Source organism: Chelonoidis abingdonii, unplaced genomic scaffold, assembly GCF_003597395.2.
Source record: "Chelonoidis abingdonii isolate Lonesome George unplaced genomic scaffold, CheloAbing_2.0 scaffold0003, whole genome shotgun sequence".
Classification (NCBI taxonomy): domain Eukaryota; kingdom Metazoa; phylum Chordata; order Testudines; family Testudinidae; genus Chelonoidis; species Chelonoidis abingdonii.
The window spans coordinates 261,494-275,939 of NW_027424264.1; the positions used below are offsets into that span (position 1 = coordinate 261,494).

At 41.6% G+C, this 14,446-nt stretch overlaps 1 protein-coding gene across 2 annotated transcripts in view; it reads right to left on the reverse strand.

Annotated features, from left to right (window-relative positions):
• Positions 1 to 2,327: 2,327 nt before the first annotated feature.
• Positions 2,328 to 14,446, reverse strand: part of LOC116830167 (3-phosphoinositide-dependent protein kinase 1) — a 156,568-nt gene continuing 144,449 nt past the window's right edge. For both annotated transcript variants that reach the window (XM_075061299.1, XM_032789472.2), the window contains one exon: positions 2,328 to 9,163. In XM_075061299.1, the coding sequence (XP_074917400.1) occupies positions 9,134 to 9,163 (30 nt within the window). In that variant the 3' untranslated portion in view covers positions 2,328 to 9,133. The remainder of the gene's footprint in view (positions 9,164 to 14,446) is intronic.

The window sequence follows — 14,446 nt, forward strand, 5'->3', positions numbered from 1 at the left end:
TGGGGCAGAAACTTTGTTGCAGGTGGTTCTGGGTACATGTCATCAGCCTCCCCTCCGTGAAAGCAACATCAGACAATCGTTTTGAGCCTTTTTTCTGGGGTCCCCTCTACTGGACCTGCTCAGCACCCTGCCTGCCTGGATGATCGGAACCCCAGGCAGGCAGTGGGCTGAGCAGGTCGGCGGATGGAGCCCCAGACCAGCAACGGGGCGAGTGGCTCAGCCCGCTTCCGGTATGGGGCTCCATCTGCTGGCTTCTGCCAGCCAGGGTCCCGTTCAGCCCCACTCTGCTGGCTGACCTCAGTGAAGTCAATCAAGGGTGCCTGCACAGACCTGGTTATCCTCCTCTTAGAACACCAAATGGGAGTGACTCCAGGTCATTCTTTTCTTTAAGTTTCATCTCATGGAGATTCAGTCCTGCCTGGAATATCATATGAGCTGGAGGCTTTTGCCTCAGGCTTCTCTCCCAGTTGGCATCATCGCGTGGTAGCACCTAACCCAGCCTGCCCCTTGCTCCCATGGCTCATAAAGCCTGGACAGTAGTAAGGAGCAGTTCAACTTGTGGAAAGACAAATCCAGAACGAAGGATTGCAGTCTATGGGCCATGTTAAGATTATTTCAGAGTCCTGGATAGCATTAGTCCCTATAAAAGGCTTCATCAAAATTTCCCCCTGCCCCTAACAAAAATGTTAATTTATCAGAGCAGCTGAAAGGGTAAGGAACCCAGGACTATAACTGAGAGAGCTTCCATATTATTTAACTCATAACTGATATAATTCAAAGTAAAATTTCATAGCGTGGTCTGTTCTAAGAGTCACAAAAAGGAACAGTGACCTGTTCCACCCAGTTTCGAACCAGTGACGTTTCATGTGTTAGGTGAACGTCTATATCATATGTATATCTATGGCCTTCCTGCTCACAAAGCGGTCATGCCCTGCCCAAGGCTGACACAGCACGGAGTGCATGTGACACAGTGTTCTGGCTTGGGCAGGATCACTAGCGAGCCACGATACTTTTGCCATTAAGCAAACACAGCAATTCTTTCCTGGCCTCTGCCACTGAATGTCTCCATGCATTACACTGTGCCCTATCAGTGTGGGAGGACTGCATGAGCTTAGAAAAACATCATCATGAGTGCGTTTTTCTCGCCTTCTAATCTGCTATAACCTCAGGGACGGAGATGATAGGGGGAGCGTAGAAACATTCTAGGGGAACTGCATGGTCACCTGTGCTGCTGAGTTGGCCCGCTGGCCAAACAGGAAATGAAATTCAGAAGTTCCCAGGGCTTTTCCTGTGTACCTGGCTAGTGCATCTGAGTTCAAAGTGCTGTCCAGAGCAGTCACAATGGAGCACTCTGGGATAGCTCCTGGAGACCAATACCATTGAATTGTGTCCACACTACCCCCAATTCGACCCAGTGATGTTGATTTCCAGTGCTAATCCCTTTGTCAGGGGAGGAGTACAGAAATAGATTTTAAGAGCCCTTTACGTCCAGAAAATGGCTTCATTGTGTGGACAGGTGCAGGGTTAAATTGATGTAACCCTGCTAAATTCAACCTAAACTCGTAGTGTAGACAAGGGATAAAGGTTAGAAGGGTTGCAGCAACAGCAGCAGCAGCACTTCCTCCTCCAAGCAAGGAAGGAATCTAATAATTCCCACAAGAAACTTAGGTGCTTAAGCTGCCTGACATCAGAGGTCTGGTTTCCATTTGAGGATTGCAAAACAGAGCTAGGCCCCTCCCTGCAACCTGTATTTAGGCACTTATCTGCAGGGAGAGAGTTCTGCACACACCCCTCTTGTCAGTCTCTCCCATTGGCTATTTCAGGTGGTTCCTAAAATAGGCTGGCTTCGAGGATTACAGTGTAAGGTGCTTATCTCTCCCCATTCATTGTATAGGAGCGTAGGGCACCTAACTAAGCTTTGTGGATTGCAGCGTTGTTCCTGGGATTTTCTAAGCATCTAAAAGTTAGGCAGTGAAACGCTTGGTGCAACAGCTCCGTCCTTTTGGATCTTGGACTGTGTTCACCCTCCCTTCCACCCCATGTCTTGGTATATGTTTTCCAACAGTACATGCATTACAGGAGAAGATTATATCCACTATAGTAGTTAACAGCAAAAGTTTTTTAACCTGACAGTGAATAAAACAAGTTTCTTATATCCCCAATGGCTACTAAACGGGTATTGGTAGCCTTTAGTGACCAAAAATTTTCATGGCAATGTAGCAACCATAGAAAACTGTGTAAGTAGTATTAAACTCTGGGGTTACCAGCTATGATATACCAGCAGTCACAGGAGTTTGGGAAAAAGATTTCAAATATCAGACAATATCTTAAAAGGGAAAAACAGGTTTATTTCATGCATTTTACAGTAGTGTTACGAAAAGGTTAAAAATACCCATACACATTTTAGTTGTATATTTGTTCTAAAAATGATGTGTAACGGCATCTACCTTAAAACAAGTTGGGAAGCCCTACTAGAGGTTTATCCAGGGAACTTTCTGGATTCAGCTCTATGTCAATTTCTATGCTAATCATCTTGGCTCATGCAAAAGCATAAAAGCCATGTCAGAATTCAAACTTTGCTGCAATAAGAACACTTCAGAGATAATGAACTGGCACAAAAGGAAACTGTTATTGCTAATCCACTATCCAGGAAATAAAACATTACAAGTATGTCCTCCTGGGCCCTAACACAAACAGCTGATGCACAACTTACTGTCAGACCACCAATAAAACTGGTGAATTGGGTAAAGGAGACCTGGATAGCCCATTGGAAATGAAGATGTTCAAACCCAGGTTCAAATCAGGCTCAAGTCAGCAGTGGCTGAAAGTAGTTGCCCTCTGATATCTGTTCAGTGATATAAAGAAAATGGTTCTGTGGTCTTGATTCAGTTCCTAGTAGTCAGATTGGCACTATTTGGCCTATAGTGCATAGGCACTTGCTCTTTCCTGGCAAACACACGTGGGCCAAGTGTACTTTAGGATAAGTGTGCATAAGCTTTAGGGGGGAAAAGATCTGCAAATGGAGCATGAGCCAGGCACACAAATACATTAGCCACTAGATTCCAGAAAGGCAAGCCTTGGAGATGGGACCATTGTTAAGGTGGGTCAAAATTTAAGCTCAGCCTTCAGTCCTTTAACTTCTGAGGGAGAGCTCTGTCTACACAAGTGTTACAGTAAAAGCGTGAAATCACCCAGAAGTAATAAGGTAGCTTTCTACGCTATAATGTAGATTTCTCTCTCTCCATGGCAGTCAATGTAACTATCACTAATATCCTAATAAGAGCCCTTCGAATATTCGTTGACAGCTACATTTGCAACAGCGTTACTGAGTTTTACAAGACTGTATTCCTTGTTAGACTTGGCTAAAGTAAAGGTAAGCTAAACTGCAATGGAATAACCAATGACTATTTCCTTCCCAAAGTCTCCTTATTCCCAGTTTTATTAACAGAAGCTGTTAAGTTTCAGTATTTACACAAGAGAGTGATAGCTGATTGTGCTGTCTTCTGCACTTGCAGTCCTACCAAGATGGAGGCTGGAGTGTAACAAAAATTAAAGAGCTGCTATTTGTGATTGGCTCATAATGTTTCTAAAATGAATGTTCAGAGTTTACAAGACGTTAGAAAAACGCAATAGTTGGTCTTTAAAAATAGTTATTCACGTTTAACTGGAACTTCAAATGAGCCCTGGGAGGTGTATTAGCCCTTCGCATGTCTGAATTCAAAGCGCTGAGAATTCCTTCTGTCTGTGATAGTTACCTTAGGCAAACTGAACAATAAAGTGTGGAAGATATAGCCCTTTAAAGCATCTATTTGGCAATAAGCCTTTAAAGACAGTTGCCTTTTGCAGTCTCTAACGTGCCACAAGGACTCCTCGTTTTTTTTTTATGATACTACCAATTAACCTTCCAAGGGAGTTTGGAAAGTCTCCTGAACATTTAAGTGAATACTGATGGGATTCTCTCTGTTCCTGAGTTGCCTAACTGGGATCCTGGGATGGTCCCTAAAGCAGGAAACAGATGCAATATAAAATGTACAAAAACAAACAGGGAGCAACTTCAGGACTTACGTATTTCAAAATTGCTTTCTGTTAGCAATGGGATGTTTTGAGCTGCTGGCCATCAGCAGTTCTAGTCCCAGGCTTCTGAGCCAACAGGGATGCTGCTGAAGAAAAGAAACCCTCTTTCCTAAGACCCCAGATGCAAGGGCTGACTGAAGAACAGCAGTGGATGCAGTTCTTTCAAATTACATCTCCTGGGAAGGGGAAGGTTTATGATATGGAGGGAGTAAATCAAATAGGTGCAAATGAAATTCAAAGAGATTCTCCACCCCACCCTCCCTGAATGCCACCCAAACTACTGGCTCTTTTGTTAGGTTTCTACTTGGAGGAAAAGGCCCATTCCTTAGGCTCTGTCTACACTGCCACTTTACAGCGCTGCAACTTTCTCGCTCATGGGTGTGAAAAAAACCCTCCCTGAGTGCTACAACTTTTAGCGCTGTAAAGTGGCAGTATAGACAGCGCACCAGCGCTGGGAGTTACTTCCCTCATGGGAGTGACTTTTTTAGAGCTCTTTCCCAGCGCTGGTGCTGCAAATACACAGCCACATTAAAGCGTTGCTGCATGAAGACCCTTCCTAACATTCCCCCACACTCCTCAGGAAGCTGTTCCCCCAAACACCAGACTGACTGGATTAAAGTGTACCACCCAGGTTTTGGACTATTAGCTTCAGACAGAACATGCTGTTACTGTCCTTGCACCTCAAACTCATTGCAGGCTAGAATATAGCAGAGGTTCCCAATGAACCTGAGAGCATTCATTAGCTGGAGTAGATTCCTACAGTGCTTCCCTGCACAAACAGCACCTGTTTCCTCCCCCACCCCCGAAACAAGAAGCTCTGCAGCTTGAAGTGCAGCTCTGTCTCAAAACAGGCTATGTGAAAACACCGCCATATTACTCAGCAGACCTGCTCTTTAGGTGTGATCAGAGTTAGATCTGTCAACTTTAGTGTCAAAATAAATCTCTACTTTTTTTTTTTTTTTTTTTTTAACTTTGCGCCATGCAAAACCAACACAGCTATAGAAGGGGCTGGATTATATCTGACATTCATCAAGGGGCTTGTTTAGTAATTTTAAATGTTACACCTGTGCAAACCCATTGCTTGGAAAGGTACAGTGTAAGTTTCATTCAGGGAAGAATTTGAAAACAATGGAGTGGCACAGATGCAACTGCAGCTTAAGTCATCCACCAGAACCTTTAATTGGTGCTGAAATGAAAGATGGAAAGAGACCCACCCGCTGGCTCTCCGAGCTCAGGGTGAATTTGCAGGAGGAGCAGACAAAGGTCGTCTTCTTATTTGTAAGTGGACTATATTTGATACAGACTCACCAAGGATTGAGAAAAATTTCATAATGGCTCCCAGGTTTAACAGAGGAGCAGCAATTTAGGCTTTAAGTACAATCAATTTCAATTGGTTAAAATTGTTCATGGGACTACAATTAAACTTGGATTGAAGTATTGTTTGAAAAACAGACAAAAGTGCTTGATTTACAGTTATTTCCCCTGAAGCCAGAAATTGGTCATTACAAAATCCAATACCAATAGTTTCACTTTTTTCCTGATTTAAGTCTACAGTGGTTTCTGTGGTAATACTTAAATTTTACAAATTTAAACTTACTGTGTTTTTAAAAGATTTGTAAAACTTCTGGGTCTCATTTAAAACAGTTTAAAGAATCCCAATGAAAATCAGTCTAAGTCTCTACTTAAGTCATCCCTTGGATCCGTGTATGTAGCTCCAAATGATCGATACACTTAGATGAAGAATGTTTGTACACTGTTAGGTCAGGAAATTGGGCCTTCCATAAAACAGTAATAACTGACTCAAGAAAGATAAATTGCCCCTTGTATGAAAAGCCACTTTAATTGTTTGTCTGCCTTGATCTAGGGTACCCTCATTCTCTTCTGCTATAACCTACCCATGCTCATGATTTAAAATCTAGGGCTGTAATACTGTTTCATCTATTGATAAAGTAGTTTACAAAGAGTCTGACCTGACCGTCCTGTCTACCTCTTGCTAGTGTAGCTAACCTTATTCTAAGTTACCAGATTTCAATACAAAAAGAAACCAGATTTTAGTAAAGGGAAACTCCTGGGGCTTTAGGAAAAGAATCTGATAGTACAGTAGAACCTCAGAGTTACAAACTGACCAGTCACCCACACTCCTCATTTGCCTCAATCAGGCATCAGCAGAGACAAAAAACAAAGCAAAACAAGACAGTACATTACTGTGTTAAATGTAAACTATTATAAAGGGAAGGTTTGAAAAAAGATTTGATAGGTAAAGATACTGTCCTTATGCTTGTTTCATTTAAATTAAGCTGGATAAAAGTAGCATTTTCCATCTGCATAATAAAGTTTCAAAGCTGTATTAAGTCAATGTTCAGTTGTAAACTTTTGAAAGAAACATTATGTTTTGTTCAGAGTTATGTACATTTTAGTTATGAACAACCTCCATTCCCAATGTTTTCTTAACTCTGAGGTTCTACTGTACATGCACCTAAGTGAATGTCTCAGATGTTCAAGAAATATGAAATTAATAAGGGTAAGAGCAAGAACAGAAGATTAGTTGACAGGTCTGCTACAGCAGCTTGGAAAATTGTTTACCAGATATTTGCCTAATATTTTTTTTTTTTTTTTTCTGAAGTGAGACACAATAGCTCTGTGAGGTATCAGAGAAAGTGCAAAATGTTAATGATTCAAACTCTTCCCCAAAATAATTTTTGCTACTACAAGGGACAATGTAAACTAGGGTGCAGATAATCACACCAAAAAAAAAAAAAGGAAATTTATTATACCATAAAGTATTCCAGTGAAAATGCCACTCTCTAAAAGTGGTCCCTTTTCATATATATCCTCCAAGTTGTTTCAATTTTCTCAGTTTCTTACTCATGTTTTGCTTCTGCAATCCTTAAGGATCTCAGGTAGTTTATGAAAATCAAATCTTCTGCCTTCTTTTGTTTAACAGAAGACAACACACAAAAATGCAGATTTTGGAATGATATCAATATATATTTTTAATTATTATAAGGCATTAAAAGCCATTTAATCCAATGCTGAATTTACTCTGTAGGGCCCAGCAGGAAAATAGGAAGCTTTAAAGGCCACAATTCCATGAGCCATGGAACCTGAAGAACATGGGTCGTGTCCAGCTGCTTAAACACAGTGACTTTTCCAGCAAAGGAAATGCTTTAGTATGCATTTTAAGAAAAACAATCGTTATGATTAGATACACAAGATTATCTGTTACTATTTAGGGGAAATTTAGGCATTAACTTGAGGCTGATAAAACATGGATGCCTACAAAAAAAAGTATAAAAGTATAAACATTTCCCCCTACAGAATAATTACATTTTAGTAAATTCAATTAGGTCCTAACGTCTTAAAAAAAGACAAAACATATTAATGTGGTATTGTGCAGGGGCCAGCAGCTTCCTGTGCAGACCGCATCCAAGTGGCAAAATGTTTTACAAACTCTTTCAAGCATTAGATGCATGACAAAACATTTAGCCCACTGCATAACCTGCTTTCTAGAAATGGTTTTACAAATTGCTTATGCCAAACTTATCAATGTACAATAAGTCTTAAAAAATATAGGTAGACCCAAGACGCTTGAGAAACTGGTTTTCATGTGGAGGATTACACATTTTACTGGTAGAGGATATGGTATATGTAAAAATTCTGAAGTTATTTAATGAAACAGTTTAAAATGCTTTTAGAATTCCAGATCGTCTTGGACAATCCAGTTTAAACTCCCATCCACTGCTCCACCTAGAGCTACGCAAGCCAATGAAGCTTCAAGAATCGAGAGTTTTACTTTTCTACAATCAATTTAGTTAAATCTGTTTCAAAGAGTCATGCTACTGATTTTGTTTAAAACGCAATGAACTAAAAAGCTCCAGTCTTGTGTGTTAACATTTACCACAGGCCTGTCCTAATGCAGCTGTGTGAAAATGTTTTCAGGCAGCATTCTTAGAAACATCATAAAGAACTGCATAGTTGAAACAATGTAGAGAGATGGACTGTAAACATCCTGAAAATTCAAAGCAATTAATTCAGATTTTTAATTGGGTGAGCTGTGTTTGCTCTTAGGGTAACTTTAAACCCATTCACCGAGATCAGAATCTAACACTATCCAGCCATGTAGCTACACAAACTCCAGCTCTTAAAATATCCAACAAAATCCAAGAGGAGCTTGACACTTGTAGGCATTTCTAAAATGTACAACGTTTGGTTAGCAACAAACATTTCAAAAGAGACAAGATGTTCAGTTGTGACAATTTAAGAAATTTTGATTTTCCTTTCAAACATTTGGCTAAGCCTGGAGCTTAACTTTTGCAGGAGGAAGTTATTTTGACAGCAGAAACATCAGAGATGACTCAGACAAAAGACATTTTTTCCAAGTTTAGTATTCCCTTTGACTATTAAAATAAGCCATCAACCCAGTCAGTATTTTACACCTATTCTTTATGGGAATCTTTTGTCTGGGGTGTAACTTTTTACAAGGTAGTCTCACTTGATCTTCTACTCCATTCTTACCTAATAGAAAATGTGTCACTGAGCCATAAGGAATGTGCAGTATAAGATAGTAAACCAGGGTTGTCATTGATTCCAAAACCAACTATGTAGGCCCAAATATTTGCATTTATGGGCTGTAATATATATGTAGCACCAAATACAGTGTCCTTTAACTGTTTGCAATTATTAATACCCAAATCACTTCAAACTGATCAACATTGGAACACCCAGCACCAGATGTAAGTGCTACATGTCTCAGAGGAAAATGAGTGCATGATTGTTTCTTTCTATGTGACCAATATAATTCAGCCTATGAGGGAGTACAACCATGCACTAGAACCAAGATTAACACATCTCTCACATCATCTCTTCCCATTCAATAATCTTGCGATGTTTTCAGCCAGCAAATTCAGTCTATACCAGCTTACAGGCATAAATGGTTCAATCCAGATCAATAGAAAATTATCTAAAGCAGATTTCTTCCTCTTACAGCCAAGCCTCTTCAATGTGATAATTCACTGCATCTTGGAATAAAAGAAATATTCTTCAGTGTTCAATATGGTCTTCACATCCTGGAACCTCGCTCTTGCAAAATCTGAAAGAGACAGTTAAAAATTACACACATGAAAATTTCCCAATATCAGACCTAAAGCCAGGGGAGCAGAGAGTAAATGAAATCACTGTATTTCAATCAGGTGATAAAGCCCGAAGGGCTGGCTTAGGAACTTTCCTGAAGCTGATGCCTTAATATAGAAAAACAGAGAACAAGCTATACATCACTTACTACATTTCATTAACACACCTGTACAATAGCTCACCATTAGTGTATTTGAGTCACACTAATAAGAGGAAAGAGACTATTTAATATTGTAAGGGAGCAGTAAGAGTAGAGATCAATCAGACAAATGAGTGCAATTGGTCATCGATAAAGTTCACAGCACACAGACCAAACACAGAGCTCCTAAGAGTCCCAAGAAGGTTAAGAGGGAGCTGCAGGGATAGTAGGTGTACGGGCTAGGCCAGTTTCTCTAATCCTAGCAGCAAGGCTGCCTAGTTTGTGCATTACCAGGGAAAATGGAGAATTGCCTTTTTCAAACTTGGGATTTTTTAAATTGTACTTGTTTTAGTAACATCTCCTGTGCGTGTAACATCCCGTGTTTTATGTATGACCTGTGTCACTTAGAGTAGCAACGAAATGTGCATAAGTAGCACAAGATGTGCCAAGGAAACCTTGGCAGGGACACGATTATAGTGTGAAAAAACGAGCAGTGTTTGAAGGTCAGGAGTATAAAAGCTTGGAGGGGCTAGATCAACTCCTATACAGAGTAGGCTGATGCATTAACCCTACAGTATCTGCCCTGACCTCTTAAAGCAGTCCTCCTCAGTGTTAGTTATGTGGTAAAAACAGATTCTTGACTCCATGGGCAAGGCTGCCCAGAGGATTCAGGGAGCCTGGGGCAAAGCAATTTTGGGGGCCCCTTCCATAAAAAAAGTTGCAATATTATAGAATACTATATTCTCGTGGGGGCCCCTGCGGGGCCCGGGGCAAATTGCCCCACTTGCCCTCCCCTCTGGGTGGCCCTGCCCATGGGACTATTCGTATGCTACTAATACGTGAAAGCTATTAGTATGATGTGTTAAGTTAATGTTTTAGCTATATCTTCATGTTTGATCAATAGTATTTAATAGATTTTCATGCAACATATTGGCTTGCATAATTTCTCTTGCATCTGTGAAGAGTCACAGTCCATATGTAAACCTTTCTTTTGGTGGAATGGGAAACACTGTGGAGTTCACTTTTCCACATATTATCCTGCCCAATACTGTTATGTTTTGTGAAACAAAAAACAGACAACTAGGAGATAACAGTGTTTTTTGAAGCATATTGGTTAAATTTTATAAGGAAGTGAGTTCAATTCAGTGGATAGAGATGTTCAGAATCACACTTTCACAGGATTCATGTGCCCCATCCCATTGCAATTGAATGACCTTATGTTTGTCAGAGGAGATTACACTGAATTGGGGACCTCCTCTGCCCTTAGGACACCATTATATAACCAGCCTATAACCCAGATAAAGTGGCCCAAGCTTGTGCACATGAACCCTAAATGCATAACAACTCCCTACCATTTTGTAGCACACATCTCAAAAGACAGAAATCCTGTTTGAAGGATTCTACTCTCTTGCAGTGAAGAGTTAGAAGAGCCTCCCCTGGTGTGGGGGGAGGGGACGTACTCATTTTGCCAAGAAAAGCCCATTTGCTACAATATTCACTGCAGAAATCACATTCTGAAAATTGGTACTTAAACTCAGTTCTCTTCAGAAAATATTTTAAAGTATTTGCCTCTGGAGTATCCAGGGTCTTTTCTTGGCATCTGCTCACCACTTTTCCTCTGCTCCCTCTGGTGGTTTTGGCTTTCCTGTTGCCACCCTCTTCACCTCAACCCCATAGTATGGGCTCTAAATTCTTGTATGATGGTCTCCAAGCACCTTAGATTAGCGTCTCAGGTTACTAGCCTCAGTTTTTTCATGTAATAGGTGATTAGTAATGATGAGCTCAGTTATGATGGTGATTAGCACCACAGGGAAGCCTACAAATAAACTAAGGAGGAAGTCTTGATAGTAGTCAGACAATAAACTAAGCAAAGTTTTAAATGTTCCAGTGACAAGTACAGAGCACTGTTTGCTGGTCAGTGAAATTAGCACCACCTGACACTTCGCTCTTTTGGCCAGTGGCTGCCTTCATGGGGCTGAAAAGACTTTCTGATCCAATCACGAGGAGAAGGTATATGACAGACCAGGCACATTCCCCGGCAGAGGCAGCCACTGGTGTGATGCAGAAGTTCCTTCTCTGGTACTTGCAGTGGAATAGAATGTTTAAACCATGAACATTTTACACTGATATTCAGTAGAACCTTCCCTCCTAAAGAATTTCACAGGCCTTTATAATACATATACAAACACCTGTCCCTCCATACTTGCAGGGTAGAACATGGCAGCTGCTTAATAGGGCACAGAAGTGCCGTACTAATGAATATACCAAAAAACTTGACATTTAAATTTACAGATGAATTTCATATTGCAAGTAATTAACTTTTCTAGTTTCAAAACCAGCTAACAATGGATAAGCCTTTCACATCAATTACAGCCAATTAGGATATAGTCTTTCCTGATGTATATAATACTTTGGGATCTTTAAGGACTACAATTACTGAGACCCCTCAGTTGTATGATTTCTCCTAAAAAAGGTAACTTCAGAGGCAGAGTGCTCTCTAGCACTACAGTGGAGATCTTGGTTAAGGAATGATTTAGGATCTGTCTACGCTGCAATTAAAAGCCCGTATCTGGCTTGTGCCAGCTGACTCAGGCTAAGGGGCTGTTTAATTGTGATGTAGCCATTTGAGCTGTAGCCCGGGCTCTAGGACTCTGCGAGGAGCCTGAATGTCTACATTGCAATTAAACAGCCTCTTAGCCCAAGCCCACACCAGCTTACACTGACATACCCGTGGAGGGAAAAGTGCCATCTATTGACTCACCAACAGTACTTCCTGCAGGACCTGGATTTTACTTTGTGGTTGGAGGGTTCCTATTCACGCTGTATACTGTTCCTGCTTAGGTTTGACAGCAGATGAGATCACAGCTAGTATTACTATGAAGTTCCCATGAAAGGTTTTCTAGATAAATTATGAAAAGTTTCAAAGTATGTATTGAAAACAAATGCTACATATTTCAAGCGTTAAGAAAATTTACCACCAGTGCTTTTAGTTAATTAAAAGCTTTCTATAAGAAACTGCATAGCAAACACAAGTGTATTCAGTGAGTAAAAGTCAGGCCTTGAAAACTTACTTGACAACTGCTAGTAAAGGGATTTGCCATGGTGAAAAATACATGTGCTAGTATGCCTGCTGCAACTTACAGGAACAATTAAGTACTATAATTTCAATATTATCAATCAACATTTATTATATATATTGCAACAGCACCCGTGTATGGTGTTTTCCAAAACATAGAAGAGGGCACTCCTTACTCTGAACAGAATACAATCAAGTTAACTATCAAACTTTAAAAGCATGCATCTTACTACTAGGACTGGTCAACTGGCAGGAAAAAGACATTGGCTATGTTATTCAATACATTCCACCATATGATAATCACCAAGCAGAATGTGACCACTATGACTGAATACCACAAAGAAAATGATCAGTTGAATAAGTTATTCGATGAACCCCAGCAGGTTAGATGACACACAGTCAATCCACCTAAAGATGTGGTGCTGAACTGATTAACTAATTGAGTTTAACATCACACATTTAGTTAAACCTGCATATGCAGATACTCCTATGAGATTCAACATGGCTCATCTCAGTTTAGCTTGCACCTGTAGAGTCCTAGGCCTGGTCCACACTACGCCGTTAAATCGATTTAACGCTGTACCCGTCCACACTACAGTGCTCTTTAAATCGATTTAAAGGGCTCTTTAAATCGATTTCTGTACCCGACAAAAGGAGAGAACGCTAAAATCGATAGTATATTCGGAATACGGTTAGGGGACAGAAATCGACATATGGCCTCCGGGAGTATCCCACAGTGCACCATGACCGCCGGACAGCAATCGGAACTCGGACGCAGTGCAGGTAAACAGGAAAAGCCCGAACTTTTGAATTATATTTCCTGTTGCCCAGCAGGACTCTGATCAGCATGGGTGGTGAGCAGTCCCAATCCAAAAAAGGCTCCAGCATGGACCGTACGGGAGAAGTGGATCGATCGCGTATGGGGAGACACAATCTGTTCTATCAGAGCCCTTACGGAAGACGAATGCCAAGCGTGAACAAAAATTCCAGGCCACACAGTGCTGCGGACAAGTGTAAGGCACCAGAGACTCAAATGGACGCTAATGGAGGGAGGGGTACTGAGGACTCCACATCCCACAGTCCACAGCATTCTCGAAACTATTGCATCTTGGCTGAGTTCCCAGGCCTGAGGTTCAAACACATGGTCCGGCGTGGTTCAGGGAATAGCGCCTCAGTTACTCCCCCCCCCAGAAAGAAAGGGAAGAATCATTCTGACTCTTTCAGTGTCCCCTATGTCTACTGAATGATGCGGGTAGACGCTATGCTGCAGCAGTGAAGCGCAGTAGCTCCCTCCCCTCTCCGGTGCAGACGGGCAGTGGACTGGCAACAGCCTAGAACCCGAGCGCCAAGGCTGATAATGTCAAATATCTAACAGTTGCCTGAGATAGGGCCAGCCCGGGGAGGCGCCTGGCTAAAAACAGAACAGGAATGATCCTGGTCACTCCAGTAGAATGTCAGAACGCTGGTAACCGTCTTCATACAACGGGGCTGAGCTTCAATCAGCCCCTCCCTTTCATGTGTACAAGAAAAGATTCTGGCTCCCTCCCCCACACCGCTAATGTCCTGCCTGGACTTACAGAGCACCGGGAGGCTGCCCTCATTAGGTCACAAAAACCCTGCATCTTTATTACTCATGACACAAATGGGCGGACACGCCACGGTAGCCCAGGAAGGCTGGGGAGAGGGAAGAACGGTGGGTGGGCAGGGCACCCCTTGAATAACTGACACGGAGCAGCGTGCTCTGTGATACACGGTCCTGTAGTACACTTGCCCCATATTCTAGGCAGGACTGACTATTTAGAAACCATAAAGGAGGATGACTTGGGGAGTCATTCCAGTTGCTTTGCACCATGAGAGCAGTAGACAGTACAAAGGGGGGAGATAACCGTCATCTCATGCCAGTTTACTCCAGCAGTAGACTACAGAACGACTGTAAACATCTTGCTATCATGCAAAAGCAATGAAGCTGCTGTAGCGCTGGAGTATGCCCTGTTCCGGCATCCATACACATGGTGACTGAAATAAAG